General features: G+C 42.5%; 2 protein-coding genes across 8 annotated transcripts in view; one reads left to right on the top strand and one right to left on the bottom strand.

The window, feature by feature from the left end:
• Nucleotides 1–8,279, top strand: part of RIPOR2 (RHO family interacting cell polarization regulator 2) — a 70,302-nt gene extending 62,023 nt beyond the window's left edge. For all 4 annotated transcript variants that reach the window (XM_055706185.1, XM_055706181.1, XM_055706180.1 and 1 more), the window contains 5 exons: nucleotides 34–192; nucleotides 1,276–1,478; nucleotides 2,970–3,053; nucleotides 5,110–5,200; nucleotides 6,670–8,279. In XM_055706185.1, coding sequence (XP_055562160.1) covers nucleotides 34–192; nucleotides 1,276–1,478; nucleotides 2,970–3,053; nucleotides 5,110–5,200; nucleotides 6,670–6,770 — 638 coding nt within the window. In that variant the 3' untranslated portion in view covers nucleotides 6,771–8,279. The remainder of the gene's footprint in view (nucleotides 1–33; nucleotides 193–1,275; nucleotides 1,479–2,969; nucleotides 3,054–5,109; nucleotides 5,201–6,669) is intronic.
• Nucleotides 8,280–10,058: 1,779 nt separating this feature from the next.
• Nucleotides 10,059–20,025, bottom strand: GMNN (geminin DNA replication inhibitor). 4 transcript variants are annotated; one of them, XM_055706189.1, is made up of 7 exons: nucleotides 19,917–20,025; nucleotides 19,277–19,340; nucleotides 17,449–17,547; nucleotides 16,949–17,087; nucleotides 16,402–16,484; nucleotides 16,217–16,327; nucleotides 10,059–14,668 (listed from the first exon to the last, which is right to left on the bottom strand). In XM_055706189.1, exons 2-7 carry the CDS (start codon nucleotides 19,331–19,333, stop codon nucleotides 14,465–14,467), a joined length of 693 nt encoding a protein of 230 aa, XP_055562164.1. In that variant the 5' UTR covers nucleotides 19,334–19,340; nucleotides 19,917–20,025; the 3' UTR covers nucleotides 10,059–14,464. The 4 variants fall into 4 exon arrangements, with proteins under 4 accessions (XP_055562164.1, XP_055562163.1, XP_055562162.1 ...); XM_055706188.1 differs by lacking the exon at nucleotides 19,917–20,025 and adding an exon at nucleotides 19,648–19,809; XM_055706187.1 differs by lacking the exon at nucleotides 19,917–20,025 and adding an exon at nucleotides 19,606–19,637.
• Between the last annotated feature and the right edge of the window lie 750 nt (nucleotides 20,026–20,775).

Here is a 20,775-nt window from a genome sequence, read left to right as displayed (position 1 = left end):
CTAATGCATCCCTTTGTCTGTGGCTGCCTGCAGTCTTCAGGATCCTGGTGTCTCAGATCTTGGACCGGACGGAGCCTGTCCTCTACTCCAGCATGTCCTCCGAGATCATTACCGTCTTTCAGTATTACAACTATTTTGCCAGCCACAGTGTTAATGACCTTGGAAGCTATTTGCTGCAGCTCGCAAAAGAAGGTAGGGTATATTAATTCTGATGGCTAACAGGGGAGTACATCAGTGTCCTTCTGAGCTCAGCACAAAACAGTCCAGGTCTTTCACCATCCTGTATGGAGAGACCTTCTGAATTTTACAATTCAGGCTGATTTTACAAAAGAAGGTGGTGAAGGAGACAAAGAAGTACCTTGGATACTAAGTCTGAATGCGCCTGAACATATCAAGGGAAAAGAGCTGATGCAGATAAACCCTCAGTCATTTCTATTTCCATGTTCAAATGTGAAAAATCTCTGTTGAAAGAGTTACTTTTTAGGAGATGGCTGATGGTGGTGGGCTGGGCCCAAGGTCTGGGAAGTTTTCTGTGTGGTAGCTTGGATGACGTTCCGGTCTTTCACCATCCTGTACGGAGAGACCTTCTGAAGTGCTGAGCAAGTCTCAGTAGCCAAGGGATCACAGCACCTCAGTGTCTGGCAGGCTCTGCCACCGAGAACTAAAGAGAGAAGCAAATGCTCCGCAGAACATGCTAGACTGCAATCCCTGGCAAGCCAAGTTTTCGTCTCTATTTGACACTCAGTCTGAAGAACCTTGCCTAGTTTTCATTTTTATTTGGGCATACTGTGGAGCTTTTGCTCTGAAACCTGGAAAGAAAAAGGCTTTTCAGACCACCTCTGAAACATATGAGCCCCAGCTCTTGGTGGCAGACATCTGTCAGACTGGGAAACATTCTCACAAAGATGCTCTGGAAGTCAATACACTGACAAGGATATTGGGTTTCACTTGTTATGGGGAGGATTTACATCTTCCAGCAGAAAGCGAAGATTTGACAAGCAGGCCCTTAGCTCTGGGTAGGCGTAAGTGTTGCAGTGTCCACCTAGCCCATCTACTCATCTCCTCCTTTGGAAGAACATCTGAGAAATTGGCCCAGCTTAAAGCCCAGAGAATTCCCTGTGCAGGCACACTGCAATGTTGCAATTGCTGAGATGGGGACTTTTTTATGCCCTTTGTGCGTATAGTATAAATCGAGGATTGCTAGTGGGGAAGGGAGCAATTTGAAATATTGAGAGGATAAACGAAGTAACCAGGACCTTTCTCTCACACTTCTAGCCTCTGTAGTTCAGGTGCTGCAGTCAGTGAAAGATGGAAAACTGCAGCAAAATGTGGCCAAAATAAACTCCAATAACCTTCCGCCACAGCAAGAAGTTTTGAGAGCTTTGGCTTTGCTTCTCAATGAAAATAAAAACGAAGTCAGTGAGACTGTGGCATCACTTCTGACAGCTACCACAGAGAACAGGCACTTCAGGGAGAAGGTAAGCGGCAGAAAATCACCCATCGCTTAAGAGACCTGTATTGTCATGACTTTTTTCTGCCTGTGTCTCGAAGATCTACGTGTATACTCCAAGCTTGATTGAAACTGATCCAGAGGGACTCCCTGTCTAATTTTTCTGCAAATATACAGGTCTGTTTCTGTCATTTTGCCCGTCTGCTTCTACCTGTCATTACACTAAAGAGGTACTAACCAAAACTCTGCAAATACTCCCTGAGTGCTGTGCTCTCCAGCTATCTTCCACACTTCAGCATTTCTGCTGGCCTGTCTCAGACTTGGCTTCGGTCCAAGGCTTCAAGTCAGCAGTCCCCAGCATCACTGACAGGCACAGACGTACCTCTGAGATCTTTATTTTTTTCCCAAAGGAGGCTGGGATCTAGGGGACCTCCCACCACTTCTGGAGGGGATGGACTGCCTTGGGCAAACACAGCTCAACTGTGAGATCTAAGATTTTAGTCTGTCACAGATACCAAAGGCAACGAGCAGAGCCAGCTTAAAAACAGAAATGAAAGAGAAGGGAGAGGCGGAGTAAGAAGAAATTAGGGGTCGGCTCCTACCCTTTCATGGCAGACTTTTCCCTACTATCCCTCTCAGGAGAGAGCAAAAGAAAAGGCAGTTGGAAGAGCAAGAGAAGCGGAAGGAAGGCAGAGGGAGGAGAAAAAGGAGCTCACTCTTTGCTGCTCTTCCCTTCTTCCCTGTCAAACCAGTCTCCTCTTTGTTTGCCCTTCTACCTCATCTTCCATGCTTGCAGCCTCTTGGTATCTCATACCATCCTTCTCGATCCCCAGCTTCATGGAGGCAGCATCTCAGGGAAAATATAACCTCCTGGAAGAGGCGTGGGTAGCTGACACCTGGCTCGCTGCCTGCAGGAAGGGCCACGGGGTGCTGTGTACAAGGGCGTTATGCAGCCGTGTGCTGCAGACGAGTTCATTGCACAGCCAAGTGCCTCTGAGATTTGCCGCTTGCACTGGTTTTGTTTGCTCAACAGCAGCTACTAATTTCTAGGGCCAAGCAGTATACTGGTCTAGCACCTCACGCTAACCTTGTAATAGTTACCTGCAGTCCCCCTGGGGTCCACCCCAGCCTGCTCATTACTATCTGTTACTCCCTAATGTAGCTACTACATTAGAGAGACCACCTCAAGGGTCAGCTCTGCAGCTATTCAGACTCCAAGGCCCATTTATAGCTCTTTGGCGATTTATGCGGAAAGGCCCTCAAGGGTGCCAGATTGCACCTCACCACAAGCTGGCCCGAGACTACTAAGATATAATGAGTAGCCGGGTCTGGATCTGCTGCCGGGAATTATCCCACCGTGTTACCTGCAGCAGGGCTCTGCCTCTCCACTCCACACGCTCACTGTCAGGGAGGTGGGCTGCAATCCCTCTCCCTTTAGTAGGGTAGCAGTGCTTCCACGCTCCACCCTTCTGCTCCACACAGGCACAGACATTTTCACCATTATTCTATCTGTTTTCAGGCCTTGATTTATTACTGTGAAGCACTAACCCAGCCCAACCTCCAGCTGCAGAAAGCAGCTTGCTTGGCTTTACGATACCTCAAGGTAAGAGGAACTCACTGTTGCACTTTGCTTTAAAGAAAGGACATCTGATAGGTACAAACAAGAAAGTAGAAATCGCAATAGCAGCATCAGTAGTGTTTTTGTTTTGCATCGCTGCAGTGCATCCTTTTACAGATACCATGTTGTCTGGGAACAGTTTAGAAGCTTCATTGCAAAAACAAGTGAGCTCTGCAATGACAACAAAGTTTATCTTTTGCATATCACCTTTTCCTCCCTCTCATACTGACTTTAGGAGACTTCCTTCCACATCTCAGAAAAAAAAATGTTCATCCATAGAGTACTGACTGAGAGGGGGAAAAAAAATCCTTTCCCCAGATAAAATTAGCTGTAATGCATGTGGCCTGCAGAAGTAGAAGAGAAAGAGGAAGGCAGGTCACAGCTCGTTTTGTGATAAATAGCTGTTGCATCTGGGCACTACAGCTTCAGCTAGCATCTCGTACTGTTGCTGCATTCTGTTCCATGACAGGAAGGAAAAATGCACTTTTGTTTTGGCTGTATAAAGCCATGGGAAGCAGCAGCCACCCCAGCCTGACTGACATGGGACACTGGGGCACAAAATGTGTTCTGTGAGACAGACCCACCGCAGATGGACTGTTTGTCCCTCAAAATGGTCCCCTAGAGAAGACAGCTCTAATATGTGACTTCGTTCCAGCCTGATACTTACAATACATAATTCAATATTGTTTAAATATGAAAAAACTTTTCCCTTAAATGAGATGCTAGCAGGCATCCCTGAGAGGAAACAGTGAGGGGCATTACAGCTCTGCTGCATGTGGGGCACGGTGGGGTTTTTCATCTCTCAGGAAAAGGCCAACTGGGAACCAGCTGTGGGAACTGGAGCCAGAGACATTCAACTTGAGCACTGTGGCTCCAACATATCTTGAATAGTGACAAAGGAGATTGCTGGGGAAAAAAACTACTGAGGGGACATATCATCATTTGGGATCTTCACATAAAAGCTGAAGCCTTTCTGGAAGATACTATTTGAGAGATGGGAATGCTACAATGGATAGGTGACTGTGGATGAGCTAACCCAATGGCAGTCTTACCCACATCATGTCAGCTGCACAAGGTCCTACTGTACATCTCTGAGGGGTTTTGCAGATCGCAACGAAGCTCTGTTGCTGTGGTCCCGTCACTCACAAGCATTTGAGCTGTAGTCATCAGCATGCACCCGATGCAGACTTGCCCTGAGTCACGCACGAGCAACCACACTGAAGACCAGACGGTGAGGTGTAATGGCTCTGGCAGCTAAGCCCTCATTCAGAGCATCGCAGACCAGACCTGTGCCCCGCGCATAGACAGGGCTCATCCAAATACTGACCGTTGCTCAGTGCCTCTCCCAGGTGTCATGCCAGGGCAATGCCTGCCCTTCCTTTCACTCATCTCTCTTCTTGTCATGTTAAATAGCCTGCCAGAGACACTATGACAGCTGCATTCCCCAAAGGCCTGACATTTCTGTAGCAGAGATCAGGATTCTTCCCTGCTTTCTTCCCAAAATAGCAGAAGCAAGGCAAAAATGTGGAAATGCTGGCGAGCGCAGGTGTCAGTGAGGAGCCTGCAGTAAAGTAACAGGGCTGGCCAGCCAACGTGCCCCTGGCAGGCACAGCTATGGGTGGGAACAGCTTCCTCAGACCTACCAGCTTTGACACACTCAGTATGAAATCCATTCCCTTGAAGCCTGTCTCTTGTTCATCTCCCCGCCGTACCGACCCTGGCACTCCTATGGCCTCGTTCCGTGGCTCATCAATCACCCAGCCTACAGTCAGAAGCAGCAGTCTGACCAGAAGGTCAGACAGATCTATGCATGTAGCACATAGGGTAGGAAATTTAGAAAGGATCCACACTGACAGCAGAAAATACACATCCTCCTAGATGCTCCCCCTCAGGGGAATCCCATTCCTTGTGTCTCCAGCAAGGCCCTTCCCTTGGAGTAGGAAGGGCAGCGCAGAGGATGGTCACCGTTTCTATGCAAGGTTGTGAAATAAAACCACAGCGTCCTGTGCAGTGCTAATGTGGTTCTTTGTGCACTTCCCAGGCTACTGAGAGTATTAAAATGCTGGTCACACTCTGCCAATCCGACAACGAAGAGATCAGAAAAGTGGCATCCGAAACCCTGCTCTCCCTTGGTGAGTTACCTGGTTTAGAGCATTTTAGTATTTTATTTTCTTCTTTAACAGAGCAGCATGTTAAGACACCTGAGTTATACAAACATGTGACCCTAAACTGACACGAAATTTTAACTAGAAACTCGAACAAGTAAGAAAATATATATTCTTAAAAATCTTTCCATTTGAAGATCATGAAAATGAGCCAAAAAGAGAGAAATCTAATTGTATGAGTCTGGAGGGGGAAGTAGAAAAGGAAAAATAGCAAAGAAGAAGTTGACAAACAGAAATAACTTGTAATGAATTTGAGAACCAAGCAGCCTTGATGAGGCAGGGCTGGCACACTGCCTGTTGTATCTCATCTATCATCCTCTTGAGGGTCCCCTCCTATCACCCCTGTAATCCCGTAAGTCACACTTAAGTGCCATTAGCACTGCCAAGTGTTCATTTAACCTAAATTATCTTTATATGCTTATTTGGATAAACGCTAGCCTGCAAGTCCTCCTTTGCAGAGTACCTCAGGGCACCTTGCATTGACCCTCATTTGTCCTCGAGACGACAGATACCCTGTTCACTAACCTGTAATCTAGCTGCATAGCACCATGTGACTGCAAGTCCAGCTGCACAGTTTCAGGGCACCAGTGCTTCAGTAGCACAGAAAAATTTTGTTTTTCTGGCCTTTAGACTAAGCATGAATTTTTACTCCATGGGTGTGTGTCAATCTGTGACTTTAGTTACGCAAACTCGTCAAGCATGCTTTCATTCACCAGTTGGGCAGGAATTCACTCTGCTGCTGGATGTGCTATCACTCAGCTTATAAAACAACTGGCCCAGGGACACTTTTGAAAACTGTGGGAGATTGTACTACCATTCTTCTAGATGACACACAGAGACCATTTTGGTTCCTAACGGCCAATTCAACACACTAAGCTCAATGCCGTCTTCAGGGGCATACAGATGACAGTGTACCTAAGACAAAATGGTTTAAAACACAAATAGTTAAATTTAGCAAATATACTGCTTCCTCTTTTCCAGAGATATATAAGCAAAGATGTAGGCAGACTCACTTTAAAATGCCAGGATGCGAGATGTGGGTAAACTTCATATTGTCCAAAGTAGCAGTGGATAAATGTCATCTGCCTCAAGTGTATCACAGCTGCAGCTCAGACCTGGGCAAGCCCCATACGTCACTTAGTAAGACAAGTGTACAGATACTGCCATCTAATCATACAAGCTGTGTCTGCTTCTCTCTTGCTCTAGATAAAACCAGCAAATTACACGAGAAAATTTAAAAAAAATAAGAATTTGAACATTCAAAGCATGCTTAAATTTTACAAGTGATTTCTGAAGTTGCCTTCAACAAGATGAATTTTAAGAAGGGGAAGAACTTACTGGCAGATCAGTACTTTCTAACAGCAGAGAATCCAGTAGTTTAAATGTTGTAAGGCAATGATAAAACATGGTATCATGCTTTAACATTTTGCATTCAGGTGAAGATGGGAGGCTGGCATATGAACAGCTGGACAAATTTCCCCGGGAGTTTGCTAAAGTTGGAAGCCGCCGTGGAACTGAAACTGCCACAGCTTTTTAGGTGGAAAAAAAACTGCCTACATTTAACAGGCACTAAGGTAGGATGGAGCTGCACTTCACTGTGGAGAGCAGAAGAAAGACTTTGAAGAATTCTATGAGAATGTCCCAAAATGTAGCAATTTACAGACTTCTTAAAGAAAAGCAAAATCTAAAATCCAGCTTAAGGGTTCCTATTGGCTCCTCTTTGCAGCTCATGATGGAACAGTTGGATGCTAAGGAGCAAAACTTTCCTGATTCATAACAAATAACATAATTGCAGTTATTCAGCCTCAACAAACTTCTGCGAGTTTTTAGGATTTGGCATCTTCATATATTTTACTATTACATTTACTTCCTTGATGTTGTCATGAAAGCTTGAGACACGTGATATATCTAACAAGGACAAGTAGGAGGTCACCTGAACAGGACTGCAAAGAAGCTTTTGCTAAGCATCTGCTGCTATGCCATGACCCCAGCAACAGTCCAACAGCAGGGAACACCACTCAGCTTTCTCAGCTTTGTCTAAGTAATGAAATATAGAGCAAGTTTCTTCAAGTTTTGCCTCCAGAAACAGCATGATGTAAACCCTAGGAGGTGTCACTTTGGTGACTCATACTAAATGCCTCCACTGGTCTTTTATTTCCTTTCTCTTGCCCTCCAGCAATGAGCCATCATTAATTTAGAGATTTGTGAGTGGGATCAAACAATCACATAGGTTTCTGAAAACTAAATGAAAAGGTAAAGTGCATTTATTTACTCCCAGAAGTGAATACAACTAATTGCATGAGCCCCCCAAGCCATGTGGTCCTATATGTTGTAGGCAGGATTGAATTTCATAGACTAATTAGTGGATCATAGCTTCTATAGATGTTTTCAATATAAAGAACTAAAACTAAAGTGGACCTCAGAGGCAGTAATAAACAGAGGGTGAAGTGAATGCATTGCCCGCCCCCCCCCCCCCAGCTCACTGCAGGGATGAAAGACAGCCAGTGCTTCAAACTGTTGATTATGAGCCTTAAGTTAACAGTGGAGGTGAATAGTTTAACAGAAGAGTGTTCCTGTACTGTGTTCATTATGCATGAAATGCTATTTAGATGTCAACTCAAGTACCCAAATTTGCATAGACTACATAGAAAAGATTGCAAACAATTCACATCAAAAGGAAGCCTTGTGCGCCAAACACACTGGCAGGCAGGGAACGTTGTTTTGGTTTTTTTTTTTTTACTGTGAATGTTACAACAATGTACATATCTGTATATTTATAAATATATATATTCTTCCTTTAATTAAAGTACATTTTGTACAGTTCAAAATGCTTACTTGTTTACTAAGGGATATAGACACTTTTTGCAGAAGGTGAAACCACATTATGTTTTTTATACCACACCTATCCCATCAGCTGAACTCTTCCACGGTGTCCCTTTTGTACTGACTTCTGCTTTTTTTTGCTTTTAGTTTTGTGGCATTTGTACTCACCATATTTCCTATCACATTTAAGTTATAATAAAGATTATTTTTTAATTACCAAGCACATCAGTCCATATGTATAGTCACTTTTTACCAGCAGCCTCTCTACTGTGAGGCTCATACAATCTTCACATGCAATCAGCTCCCAGTATCATAGGTGGCTCTTACAGCCACTACTTGCAGCTGGATTTCGGGCAAACTGTAACAGTTGTTTAAACATATTAAGGAGAAAAGCTTGTAGGGAATATTTGCCTTTTCAAGCCTGGTCACCTGGACAAGACTATAGGACAATCTCAAACAGTTTAGCTAAATTATATGAAATCATCTGCTAGATTTCTTACAGCATAGAAATAATTTGTGTTTCATACCAGATCAACTTTGTGAAGATCTAGAAGAACATTACTTTAATATCTTCCAAAAACATCTAAATTAGAGCAAGTGAACAATACATGTAGCAAGGACTGCTGCCTGAAGGCAGACAGAAACCTGCCACTTCTTGTGCAGGGGGAGAAATTGTGCAATACTAGTTTGTGTTTCAAAAGGCACAACTTATGCATTTTCATCTTTCTGCTGGCTAAGGGTGGGGTGGTGGTGGTAGTAAGCAGCAAAACATTCTAGCAACCTAAACACACAAACCACAAAAGTACAAAAAGTAGAGAAAGGATGAAACTATAGTGAAAACAACTGTTCTTCGTTGTACATCTGTGAGGTGAACCAAAGCACATTTTAAAAAAAGCCAGCTTTAAACTACAATGCTGCTTTGGAAGCAAGGGGAGGACTGTGCTCTGTGTTCCTTCAATGCATGTGTGCAGGCACTTGCTTCCATCCCAGAGCATCAGCAAGAGGCTTATTTTTGAAGAGAGAATATTCTTGTATTCCCACATCTGTCAGTATGTATTGCAGGTAGAACCTATCTGTCGAAAGCTCGCTTATAATTTGCGTATCACAGCACTGAACATGATTTTGTTAAAGCAAAAGCTATGTCGTCATTGGGTTGTAGGTGCTACATTCTCAACTGTCACTTAGGAACAAGTGAGATGAGTTTACTTTCAGGCAAGCACTAGTACCCTACATTTCTAGCCACTCCTAGTTTAAGTTCAGAGCAAACCAGCTTTGTGCATCATTCAAGAAATTTGTCAAAAAAGGCTCCACAAGAAGTAGCAGAATATATGCTGAAGAGGCTCTGGGACTGCTACCAAACATTCACTGATTACTTCTTCCCTTCTATGAACACAGACTCTTCCCAAACAGAACACACTCCTCTCACAAACACTCAGGCTCATGGGGCAGACCTGGGGAACACAGAACTGCCTATCAAGCACAGCAAAGGGGCTGCTCACATATACAGGTGCCATGCCAAGCAGAGCTTATACCTACTTTCATCTCATTGTAGTTTAAATCTACCCTTTGAGAAGTCTATTAATCTAAAGCTGATCTGTTACACCATTATAACCATTAGAAACCATGTATACAGCTCATACAAACCAGAAAGAAGCAAATCCGGCTCTCAGTAAAGTCAGTGAGGAAATTCACAGGAATTTTAGTGGGAATGGTTAGACCAAATTTGGTTCCTGTTGTGGTATCTGAGACAGACAAGCTGGAACCTGGGATATAGATGTATAAAGGCTAAATTTCACTTTGAGCATTAAAACTGGTTTAGACAACTAAATAAAACAAAGAATCAAATTCTAACATGATTCATGACAATATATTAAAAAATCACTTTAAGAAAAAAACAAACAAAATTCCATAACTTTATGCCCTCAGGGCAACAAACCCTTGAAAAAGTTACAAACCTTAAAGCTTCCAAAACCAGAAGGCAAATAAAAAGGAACAAACCATGTATTTGTCTCATAACTTACATGTTTTTATTTGCTTTCCTACCACATTAATGCAAGAGCTCTGCTTTGTGGAATAGGAAAAACCAGATGCATAGAAGTGAATGTAACAGGATGGACACTTACCAACTAGCAAAGAAACCAGCAGGCAGTTATTACAAACTTTCCATACAGCTGTAGCAGGTTGACTCAAACCAATTTAAATGTCTGGGTCACCCCAGAAAAGCATATTAGGAAAAAGTTCTTGTACCAAAATAACTCAGAAGTACAGACTGAAAGATGGGGACCTCACCAGGAAAAGCATGCTGGGGAAAGGGGTTTGCCTGCTGGTTTTGTTGGTGGCTTTTACCTCATGCTTTTCATGAGCTATAGTGGTTTTCGCTAACCTCACCATTGCTGTTATTGTCTCCCTGCATTCTGCCTCATTGATGGAAACCCATAGCACCTCTATACTACTCTAGCTACAGTAGCAGCTTAAGTTAGGCTGCCCAGAGTGTCACGCTATCGTTAAGATTCCTCCTGTACCCAGCACACCTTCAGAAAAGGTATATACTGTAGCTTTACCCTATACTGCAGTCTGTTATATACAGATAATTCCTGACTAAGCATTCAAAATTAAGAGTCAAGATATACAGTCTGGCAGTCATACTAAGTACAAACCCCTGCTTTGCTGATTTGCAATGGAATTATCCTGATTAAAGGATGCACAGCACCTGCCTTCAAACAGCTGCCGTGCCCCCAACGCTGTGACAGAGGTATCCTTACACCCAAGGGTCTGACCTTGAACACTGCCGATCACATTTCATTACAGGCAGTTGTTGGCAGATCAACAAAGCAGCAGCAAATTAAAGTTTCTCAGAACACCATTATCATTTGCTGAACTACTCTGTTATTACAGGAATAGAAACAGAAATGAACTATACACAATGAACATTTTCTGAAGAAAACAATGATAATGCAATTCAGTCTCAAAAACAACAGCACAGGAAACACATGGCCTTGGCAGATTTGCAAACTTCCTGCTCAAAATCTCAAATCCAGTTCTGAAAAGAAAATAACCTCAGATAGCCCTTAAGGAAAAAAGTAAATGATCATGCATCACACTTCCTTGCAAGAATCCATGACCAACTTCATTACTTATGCACAGGCTGCAACACATGACAACACTGTAGGTCCCCCATGTAAGCAACACTATGCCAAACACCAAGCCAGTTTCATCGCCCAGCCAAGTAGTTATTATGGCCTAATTCACTTCACACATTGTCTTAAATACAATAGGTGTTTACACTAAATTGCTATTTTTATTAAACAGATTAAAAGTTCTTCCTCCCACAAACCATACACACACCCCAGTTTGCTTGCCTCTGCTCATCCCTGCACAGCTGCTCCTCCTTGAAACATCTGACACCTGCAAATGGCCTGTCTCTCCACACCTCAGTCTTACATGTCTGTAAAATGTGTCCTCTCAGGACAATTATGGGAGAAGTGCTATGACACAGCAGATGCATCCCACTTCTGAGAAGCCTTTGGATACTTCAGTGAAAGATGACACTGTGGCCATAGCCTCTGCAACAAAAGGGAGTCAGCATGCTGGTCAACTTGGTACACAAAAGCATTTATGACTTCTTGGAAAGAATCATATTCTGCAGTTAGGTTCCAGAACTGATAATTTTATTCTGCTAGACAGAACGCTTTCTGTAATTTAGCTGGATATGAAATTCCTTTGTCTTTAGCTATGTTGAATTTCAGCTGTTATATAGCTGTGTTTCAGTGGTAAATGAGTTTCCTCTTATTAAACAAAATTAAAAGGTCAGATGGTTGTAAAAGAACTAATTACACAAATGTGTACAATTTCTACACATTTGACAGGCCTTTCACACATGCATACAAAGTTTCTAGACTTACTATGTAACATAGTTCTAGTACATGCACATTTTTAAAAGAACTCAGGAATTTCCAGGACAGTAACTGAAACTTGAACTCTTTAGAAGATTTTTAAATAATTAATGCCACATCATAAAAATTCTGACACTTTCATGCATTAATATTTCTAAGAAGGTGTAGGGAGATTGTTTGATCAAGGACCAATACATATGTGATGGAGATACAGGTATAAAACCCACAACGTGCACTGCCACAATTCAACTCTCACTTCTGGTCTTCTCCTGCAGTATGTTTTTTCAAGCATTTATATAATGAACTATTCTCTCTGCTAATGAACTAAGAAATAAAACCATAGTAGCCTTGGTTTGAACAGTTCAGTAGCATGTATACATGCACCCAAGTGGCATATGCCTTGATAAAAAGTTGTTCTGTTACAATATACCCAATCTGCCTCCATGAAGGAACTTACATGATTTATTCTGTATACATACACAGGATCCAGCTACTCAAGGAAGCATCTTGTCTTTATTTAAATAAAAATCAAGAAAAAGCACAAGATTTAAATCTTATAAGCATTCTTTACCATCTTGGTGAGATTAAGGAAAAGCCAGATGCAAGTAATGCATAAAAATTCAGGATTTGTTACTTCCTGGCAGTTTTATTCTAACTGCAGCACCTGTATTACAGCAGTTCAGAGCAGGAGGCAAAACCATGGAGAAGTTGCACTTGCTGCCCCAGTTGGATCAGCCTACCTGGCCACCTAATTATGCAGCAGCTTTCTTCCCTTCTACAGCCTCTACAAATGCAAAATATTCCTTATGTTTAGAAAAAAGCCACTTCTGAAAAATTACTTAACTATGAGTAACTACGATGTCTTCTATCTCAGATTCTAAGCAATTTTCTTATCATAGTTCTCCGATAGTAGTAAATAAACAAAATTTAATTTTTTATAACAGTCTTGATGCAGTGCACTTTTAAGTCACTTGACAGTATTATCTATTTCTTCTGAACAGAAAGCCAAGGTTACTCTACAAAGCAGTTACCCAGTTTATTTTTTAACATATCAACATTAAAGGACACACCTTTGTCACTAGTTCTGCACTGTGATGGAAAGAATTGAATCTAGACACCCTCTAGAGCACAAACTGGAAGCTATAATCCTTGTTTACAAAGCCCCCAGGAAAGCATAATGCTTCACCTGTGCTTCCCAAATTCAAGGTGAAATAACAAGACAGAAGGAGTATTACCTCCTGCAATGGTTCTAAGTTTCCCCAAGTACCAACAACTGAAACCAGTTGTGAAACATCTATTAACTTACTCAGACCCACAGGAAGAGAGTTAAGATATGGAAGGAATCTTAAAGGTGCCAAATCAATAGCTCCACAGATATGTTCATGTATACCCTGAAATGCCTGTTTTGGCAAGGCCCAATAGATCCATAGACCAAAACCCCTCTCAGTATCTGCCTCCTGAAAGCCACTCAACTTCAAGCTCTTCACAAGCTATTGCAACAGCCAGCCACCATCTTTTAAAGCCTATCCTTGGAAGGCCTTGTTACTTGCAGAACAATTGCAAAGTTCACTCAGGACTGGAAATCCTGTATTCGACTTGCTTTCCCCTTCTACCTCAGTGCCTTTAACTGCAAGCACTCCTCCTGCCCTGCCCCCTATGTCAGAACAGGTGCTCAAAGTTTTAAAGAATGCTTTTTATCCCTGTAAACCCTTCAGAACATTACTACCTTGCTAAAAAGGTGCCTCATTTCTTGGTATACCAGTGCAGTACTTTGAAAACTTAGAGTTTCCTTTCTGAATAGCTCCGAAGTAGGTGTAGGCTGCTGTTATTTGGAGCAAGAACACCCCACCTTTTCTTTATAAGCCAATAAATGTATTTCTAAAAGATACTGTCTAACACTTTCTACTTCAGCTCTCATCTGTACATCTTGAAAATGCTCCCTTTAAAAGACAGAGGCAATTAAACAAGCCTAAAAAGCATAGATCTAACTAAACTTTGACAAGATCTTGACTAATTACCCTTTCTTGATTTTCTGAAGCCTCACCAAGAGCACACAAGCTTTATTTTGCTTTCCCTATCCACTAAAACCACACTGTTCAAAAATTCTGCAAATTTAAGGAGTTAAATCTGCCCAGGTACTCCCTAAAAACACTGAAAGCTTCTATCTACAGTAGCCAAAATTTTCTTAAATCTAAAACTAGCCATTCCCCACACCATTATGAGGCAGTTTTGGTATGGCAAAGATTTATTTATCAATTTTCATGTATCATATCAGACCAACTGATAAGATATTTACACAACTGTTTGAAATACACAGTATTTGCATTTATACAAGCAACTAAATGCAGCCTGTAGTAAGTTTTCTACACAGTATCCAGATACTCCCACTGCTACGTAACTCCAGTTAAAAACCAACACCTGTAATGCAATGCTTCCACAAGTTTCTATGCCTGAGAAGTTTCAGTATATCCTTTCAAAAGGAAGCCTGCAATTAAAAACCACATAATCCTATTTGTCATTCCAGCTGCAAATTATTTCCTTCCTTTAAAGCAAGAACTGACATACTCCCCCTTAAGCCACCTGATACTTGTGATGGCCCTTCTTCAGAGTTGCTCTCTGCATCAAGTTCACAGTTAAGCTCTTCATTTTCTTTTTTGGACTCCTCTATAGCCAGACTCTGCATCATCTCAAAATTGTCAGGTGCTTGCCCAGTTAGCCTCTAGAATGAAACAGGAGACAGTGAACTTTAAGACTTTTTCTACTTAACCAGTGAAATAAGACAGTGCATACTGAATTAAGAAAACTATATAAACAGTTGCCAAATGAAGATAATGAAAACATTCCTCAAAAAATCTTAAGACAAGTTCAACTGAAATTGCTATCTCTAACTCACAGAGCACATCTGCTTTGTTGACTGTTAAGTCTTCCTTGGGTCCTTCAGTAGGACATGTTTTGTCTTAGGCAACCTAAAATATGGGAAACCACTTCCCAAGTTAAATATTACTATAATACTATATAGGTTTAATTTTATAAAGATTACTATACAACAATTAAGTTCATTATTTTTAATCAGAGATAGTGAAGCTACATTAGATCTAGATGAACAAGAAGATGCACCATTTTCTAACACTTGATAAAAGTTCCTCACCTAACCTGATCTGAGGAAGAAAAGCCGGACTGTCAGAGGCTGCTTTTGAGGCTTCTGGTTGTTTGACGTATCACTTAAGGCTCATTAAAAGCCTCAGAAGTGAGCAGCTTACATAAGTGAACTTAACGAGGAACTGTGGAAAAGTTTCCAACTACACTAGTTCTCTAAGTTCTTAAAGACATTTAATTTCTGCCTGTGGCTTTATGACTCAAAAGCAGCACTCCCTGAATACCAAAATGTTTCAAGTGTGGCAAATTAGTGGAGTCTTTCCAGATTGATCTAAATAATTGCACTAACTGAAAATTAACTCCAAGTTGCTTGCAGTAATCTTCCATTTTGTTTCCACTTCCCCAGACTAGTCAGGGAATCAAAGTATTTGCCAGATACACAGTTCCATATCCCAGTTCAGAGCTCAATCCCTACAAAACCAACTTATAGTTTTAGTATCAAGGTTCTACAACTATGTATTTATTACAGCTTCAGAGGCTGTTACAATCTACTCCTGGTGGAGAAGTCATGGAATCAGTGGCAGAACTACCTGCCCCCAAGGAATTCTAAGAGGAAGCTGTTTCGAAATTTACAAGTTTATGAACCCTACAGACCATGTATTACCCATTTTTGGGTCACAAAATTGGCAGTTCCTCAGTGAAACCCTGACTTTAAAGAGCACAGGTGCCTCCCCCCTCCCTTTCACTGCTCCACTTTGAGGACCTAAACTTGAAACAGGGACATAAAGGACACAAACACTTCATTTAGCCAGCAGCCTCACACAGACTATTAGGCATGTGAATTTAAGTCATCTCAGGAAAGTGAAAATGAACCCTTCCTTCCCTTGTCACCATTCCTATCATGCAAAGCCTATTAAGACAATAGGTTCAAACTCCTCTTCAGGAAACATTGCTCTTAGTACCTTTTCATTACTCCTGTGGGCTCCAAGGTAGGAAAAACTCATCCCCTAGAAGGGGCTTTATGCCTCTAAATTAGGGTAATTCCACAGGAAACAGGTAAAGATAGTAATTTTAAAATGAAGAGTTGTACATACACAAAACAGAATTCATTAAATAAATTTTTGCTGATTTCTCCCTTTTTCCAACATTAGCTCAAAATTCCTTTAAGTACCTCAATCATGTTGGTCATGTAATGCACATGTTCAGCAAGGGACATTAACTCCTCGTTTTCTTCTTTCAGGCGAGCAATTTCACCATCTTTCTGTTCGATTTCTTTGTGCAGCTAAGTTCAAATGACAAAATGTTAAAACAGGAAGACAATAGCCAGTGATAAAGAAATTATCTTTCACTAGCTACCTTTTCATTTTCTTGAAGCACTTCATACAGAGCCTTCCTCCTTTCTTCAGCCACTTCTTTCCAATACTGAGATGAAGGACTTCCTGAAGTATGAAGCTACAGTAAGTCTGTGCCAAGACTGAATTCTTGAGATCACCTTAAGCTATCTAACTTGTATAGAAGTGTTCTGTGAACTGTGAGAAACACTCTCCATATAGTTTTCCCAGGAATCAGTTATAAATTTACAGCTAGAGACATAAGCTTACAGAAAACAGTGATCCTACACTGTATTAATGGCTATACAGGCAGTCTTCAAGAAGCTGTTCAAGCATTGGCAGCCAAGCCAAAGTAAGAAGACTTTAACACTGTTACACACAATGGTCCTCAGCTACTGGTTACCATGAACTCATTCTCATATGCTACAGAGAATTACGTATCATTAATGCCCGCTAGCCACTAAAAAAAAAAGAAAGCCCTTACCTAACTGACAAAACCATGTTTCAAGTTATATTCCAATGGGAGCATAGCATTTTAAGTGCAAGAAAATATTTCAGAAATCGCCACATACCTTTTATCATGAGATCTACAGCTTGAATGTCATTATTCATATTCTCATTGTCTTGCTCTTTGTCCACAGACACCTCAGCTTTACAAGCCTTTGAGGTAAACTTGTTATTCCAGAGTTTCCTTTTGACTGAAGATTTCTTCTGCATAAAACACAGGCAGGTTTAACTTCAGAGCAACATTTCAGCTTTTTTAAAAATACAAACTTGTAAATGTGCCCACTCATGACTGCAAGTCAGTCATTACGAGCCCCACTTTCTTCACCTTAGAGTTCCAATTTAGACATCATCTTTGATACCCACAGGTTTAACAAAAAAAATTTAACATTTCCTGAAGTACTCTGAAATTGCTATTTTTTAATATTACTAAAAAAGTAAGCTTGTATCATGCTAATAAGCAGCTTGCATGTTTTTTCAAGTATATTAGTTTTCAGTTAAAAGCTCAAAAGCATTTTGCTATGAGTAGAAATAACTACACAGCTATAGGTTATCTTTGAACTCATACCTCATTACATCTGCCCACCAGGCAACCTGTTGCTGAAGGCTGAATCATTTTAAGAGTCCGTCTCGGGGCAGCACTGCATGCTGTGTCTGTGAGGTACTTCTAGAAAGACAAATATGGCTTCACACAGTTGCTAGTCTACATAAACCGAATCTTAGGAATTAGTTACATTTCCATTAAGGTAACCCATGGTTCACCCTTCCAAGGGAAAAAGATGGTACTTTAGCCTATGTTAAGGTTTATGTAAAGTGCATCTAGTTACTTGTAGCAAAGACTGATCTTAATCACATTAAGCTATGCTCAGTCCCCACCTCTCAGGAAACCCTTACCTTTCAAATAGGAATTTGAACAGGTCTTATAGCAGAAATATTCTGACCAGACTTCAAGACCATTTACAGTGCTGTGACACATGAACTTCAGCCGAAGTTCTCAAAGTTGTATTTGACAACTTCAATTAGACATTGAGGGACAAGAGACAAGTGACTGCAATTGCAAGTTTATGTGGTGAAGTCACACACATCACTTCAAGCAGTACCTGAAGTTTTTGCTACCTGTGAACACACCCTCAACTGGTGTTCACTGAACTAATGTATTGCTTTGATTATCCATTAAAGTGGGTCTAAAGCTTCCTTGCATCGATGCAGACAGGCTATTGTTTTGTATGAACAGTATGTTTATCACCTTTCCTGTCATGCATAAATACCCATTTCCTGCATTAAAGTGTTCTGATTGGGTTGGTTAAGCTGCCACCATGGGACAGCAAACAATGGCAGACAACCAAGCAAGAATAGCCAGAATACAATGCCATACCAGCGTGAGAAAGTTACTGATTCACACTGTACTTCACATGACAATTCACCTTTCCCACGGTAGTTTCTGCCACCAATTATACTACTGTTGAACTACAAGACAAACACTAAATGCTGTGGGAACAAGAATCACACCGTGTGTCAGACACTGCTTGCTGCTATTGGAAGTCAAAGTTAAGTATACTCTGCCAAGAAATTATTGACCAATACCCAAGTTAACCCCTTAGAAGTGCAGAAATACACACTAAGGAACTTATACCCTAGAGTCACTATAAGACAAGATTACTACGTATACCAGTCAGACATCAATTGGCAGTTTTCATTAATATCAGAAATTTTCATTACAATCACTCTATCCATCATGACAAAGGACTACTAACCTCTTATTTTGTATGGTATTTGTACAACTCACATTACAGTCTATGTTAAAAAGTTCAACAGAAGTGTCTTGTAGTAAGACTGGAATAGGTTATAAGCTTTAGTAACTTATCAGTCACCTCTTAAGAGCCTAAATCCTTTCAGCATTTCCACCAATTCTAAGGCAATTATAGCTCATAAGGGTGACTTCAGAAAAAGAACAGCCTGCACAAACACTTCGGTTAAAACATGCTCAAGTCAAAACAGACTTAACCAAGGTAGGTAGCCAGCACCTAAAAAAATACCACATGGGAGAGACAGCAAGCTCAGTGTCAAAGTAAAAAGGACTTGCTGAGCAGCAAGAAAAAACCAAAAGTAGACATAAGCACATATGGCCAAGCAGGACAGTGCTCCAAGCCATATTGCCTGCCAAGAGGTTACTCAAGCCAGGAGGACAGAACCCTGGTAGAAGCACACTGCAACAGATCCCTTTGCATTCCCTCAGTGGATATAAAACAGACAGATGGAACGTTTCCCAGAGAACTGAGTGCAAGCCTCTGAATAAAGCAATCGCAGCATTTCAGATATTCTTCGTAAATTTCATCTTCTATTTTTTATCCCTTATCTGCTCCCATATTCCAGCTTCAAGACTTTAAAACCTATACCTGCAAAGATCCTGATGATTTTGCTGCATTCATTTTCTGTGTCATTTTGAAATTCATAGGATCACTAAAAAAAAAGCAAAATATTAGTAACACCCGCCCGCAACTAAAGCTCAGGGACACTAGTTACAAAATGATACAATTTCAGTTTAACCATTTCTCTGACAGCATTAAGACCCCTGCCACGAATCGCGTGGTCGTTAGGCTCCCCCGGCGCCCCTCACGCCCCCCCCCCCCCCCCCGACACGAGCTGCGAGCGCGCTGGGCACGCGAAGCCCTGAGGGGGACACCTCGTGCCGCCACACCAGCCCACCGCAGACGCCACCACGGACCACAGCCCCCTTAAGCCCTTCCACGGGAACGGTGTCACACACTCTCTCAAGATGGCGGGGGGAGGGGAAGGGGACGGCGCCCTCCCGCTCCCGCCAGCCGTGCCCGAAACGTCCCTCCCCGCTCGCCGGCGCGGCCAATGGGGAAGAGAGGCGGGAGCCCGCCAAGACCCGAAAGCGGCCATGACAACCTGCGGTCTCCCGTGCGCCCAACCGAGAGGGAACCCGAGGCCCAGCCGTCCGCCTCCCCCAACTGCCTGCCTGCCTGCCTGCCTGCCTGCCCGCGCCCAGCTGCCGTGCCCGGCCCCGCTCACCGCCAGCCGCTGCCGCGCAGCCCCGCCAGCACCCGCACACACAACCAGCGACCCGAACCCGCACCCGCCCGGCGTGCGCCTATAAGGAGCGCGGGGGGGGCGGGCGGGGTCACCGTCACGTGATCCGCCGGCCACTTTCCGAGCCAATCACAGGCCTTGTTCGCCCATGCCGCCGGCGGAGCCACGCCCCGCGGGCCGGTGGCGGGAGGCTGGGGGCCTGAGGGGGCCGAGGCCGGCGGGCGGTTCCGTGGAGCCGGTGTCTCCGGAGGTGGGGCGGGAGAGCTGTGCGTCGTGAGGCAAAGGTCGAGTACAGCACTGGGTTATGAGGCACCTCAGCTATGAACTGCACGTCCTGGCCCTTCCAGGGCCTCGGGGAGGGGGGGGCACAGGCCTGTCTGGTGCCACCTGCCCCTAGGCTGGAGTCATCTGAACTGAAGCTGTAGGAAATGAAACACACAAGCCTTGCCTGGTGCTCACCTGGCTGTTACATGCCTGCTTAGGTCTACTGGTTCCATACTCAAAACCTTCCAGTGCATTGAAACTGGATACTAAGTCTCTCCAACTGCTTCCTCACTGCTTTCTCACTTCTGTTATTTGTTGTATTTTATAAAGACATTGTACCAAGCCAAATTTAATCACATAGCAACTTTTACCATTATCACTCCTATCTAAATACAGTACAGGCTGCAAAACCAAGGAAGAAAATTAACATGGTTAAGCCACAACAACTGATAAACAACAATTTTACATACGACATAGACTACAGCTCTGCATTGATTATGCATAAGGTATGCTGTTAACTTTGTTAGAGGCCACTTTACAAATATGTTCTCACAAATATTTGCACATTCATTTATGC

Source organism: Falco cherrug, chromosome 3 (genome assembly GCF_023634085.1).
Source record: "Falco cherrug isolate bFalChe1 chromosome 3, bFalChe1.pri, whole genome shotgun sequence".
Classification (NCBI taxonomy): domain Eukaryota; kingdom Metazoa; phylum Chordata; class Aves; order Falconiformes; family Falconidae; genus Falco; species Falco cherrug.
The sequence above is the reverse complement of the archived record's forward strand: the minus strand, read 5'-3'. Positions and strand labels throughout refer to the sequence as shown.

Bases quoted from the DNA above. Each gene is read 5' to 3' on its own strand.
- GMNN (XM_055706188.1), bottom strand. From the start codon at position 19,787: ATGGCCGCTTTCGGGTCTTGGCGGGCTCCCGCCTCTCTTCCCCATTGG. The intron at 19,341-19,647 runs GTGTGTGACACC...CTTTTTTTTTAG, and splicing joins CCCCCCGCCATCTTGAGAGA to TGATCCTATGAATTTCAAAA. The intron at 17,088-17,448 runs GTATGAGTTCAA...TGTTTTATGCAG, and splicing joins TGGTGGGCAGATGTAATGAG to AAGAAATCTTCAGTCAAAAG.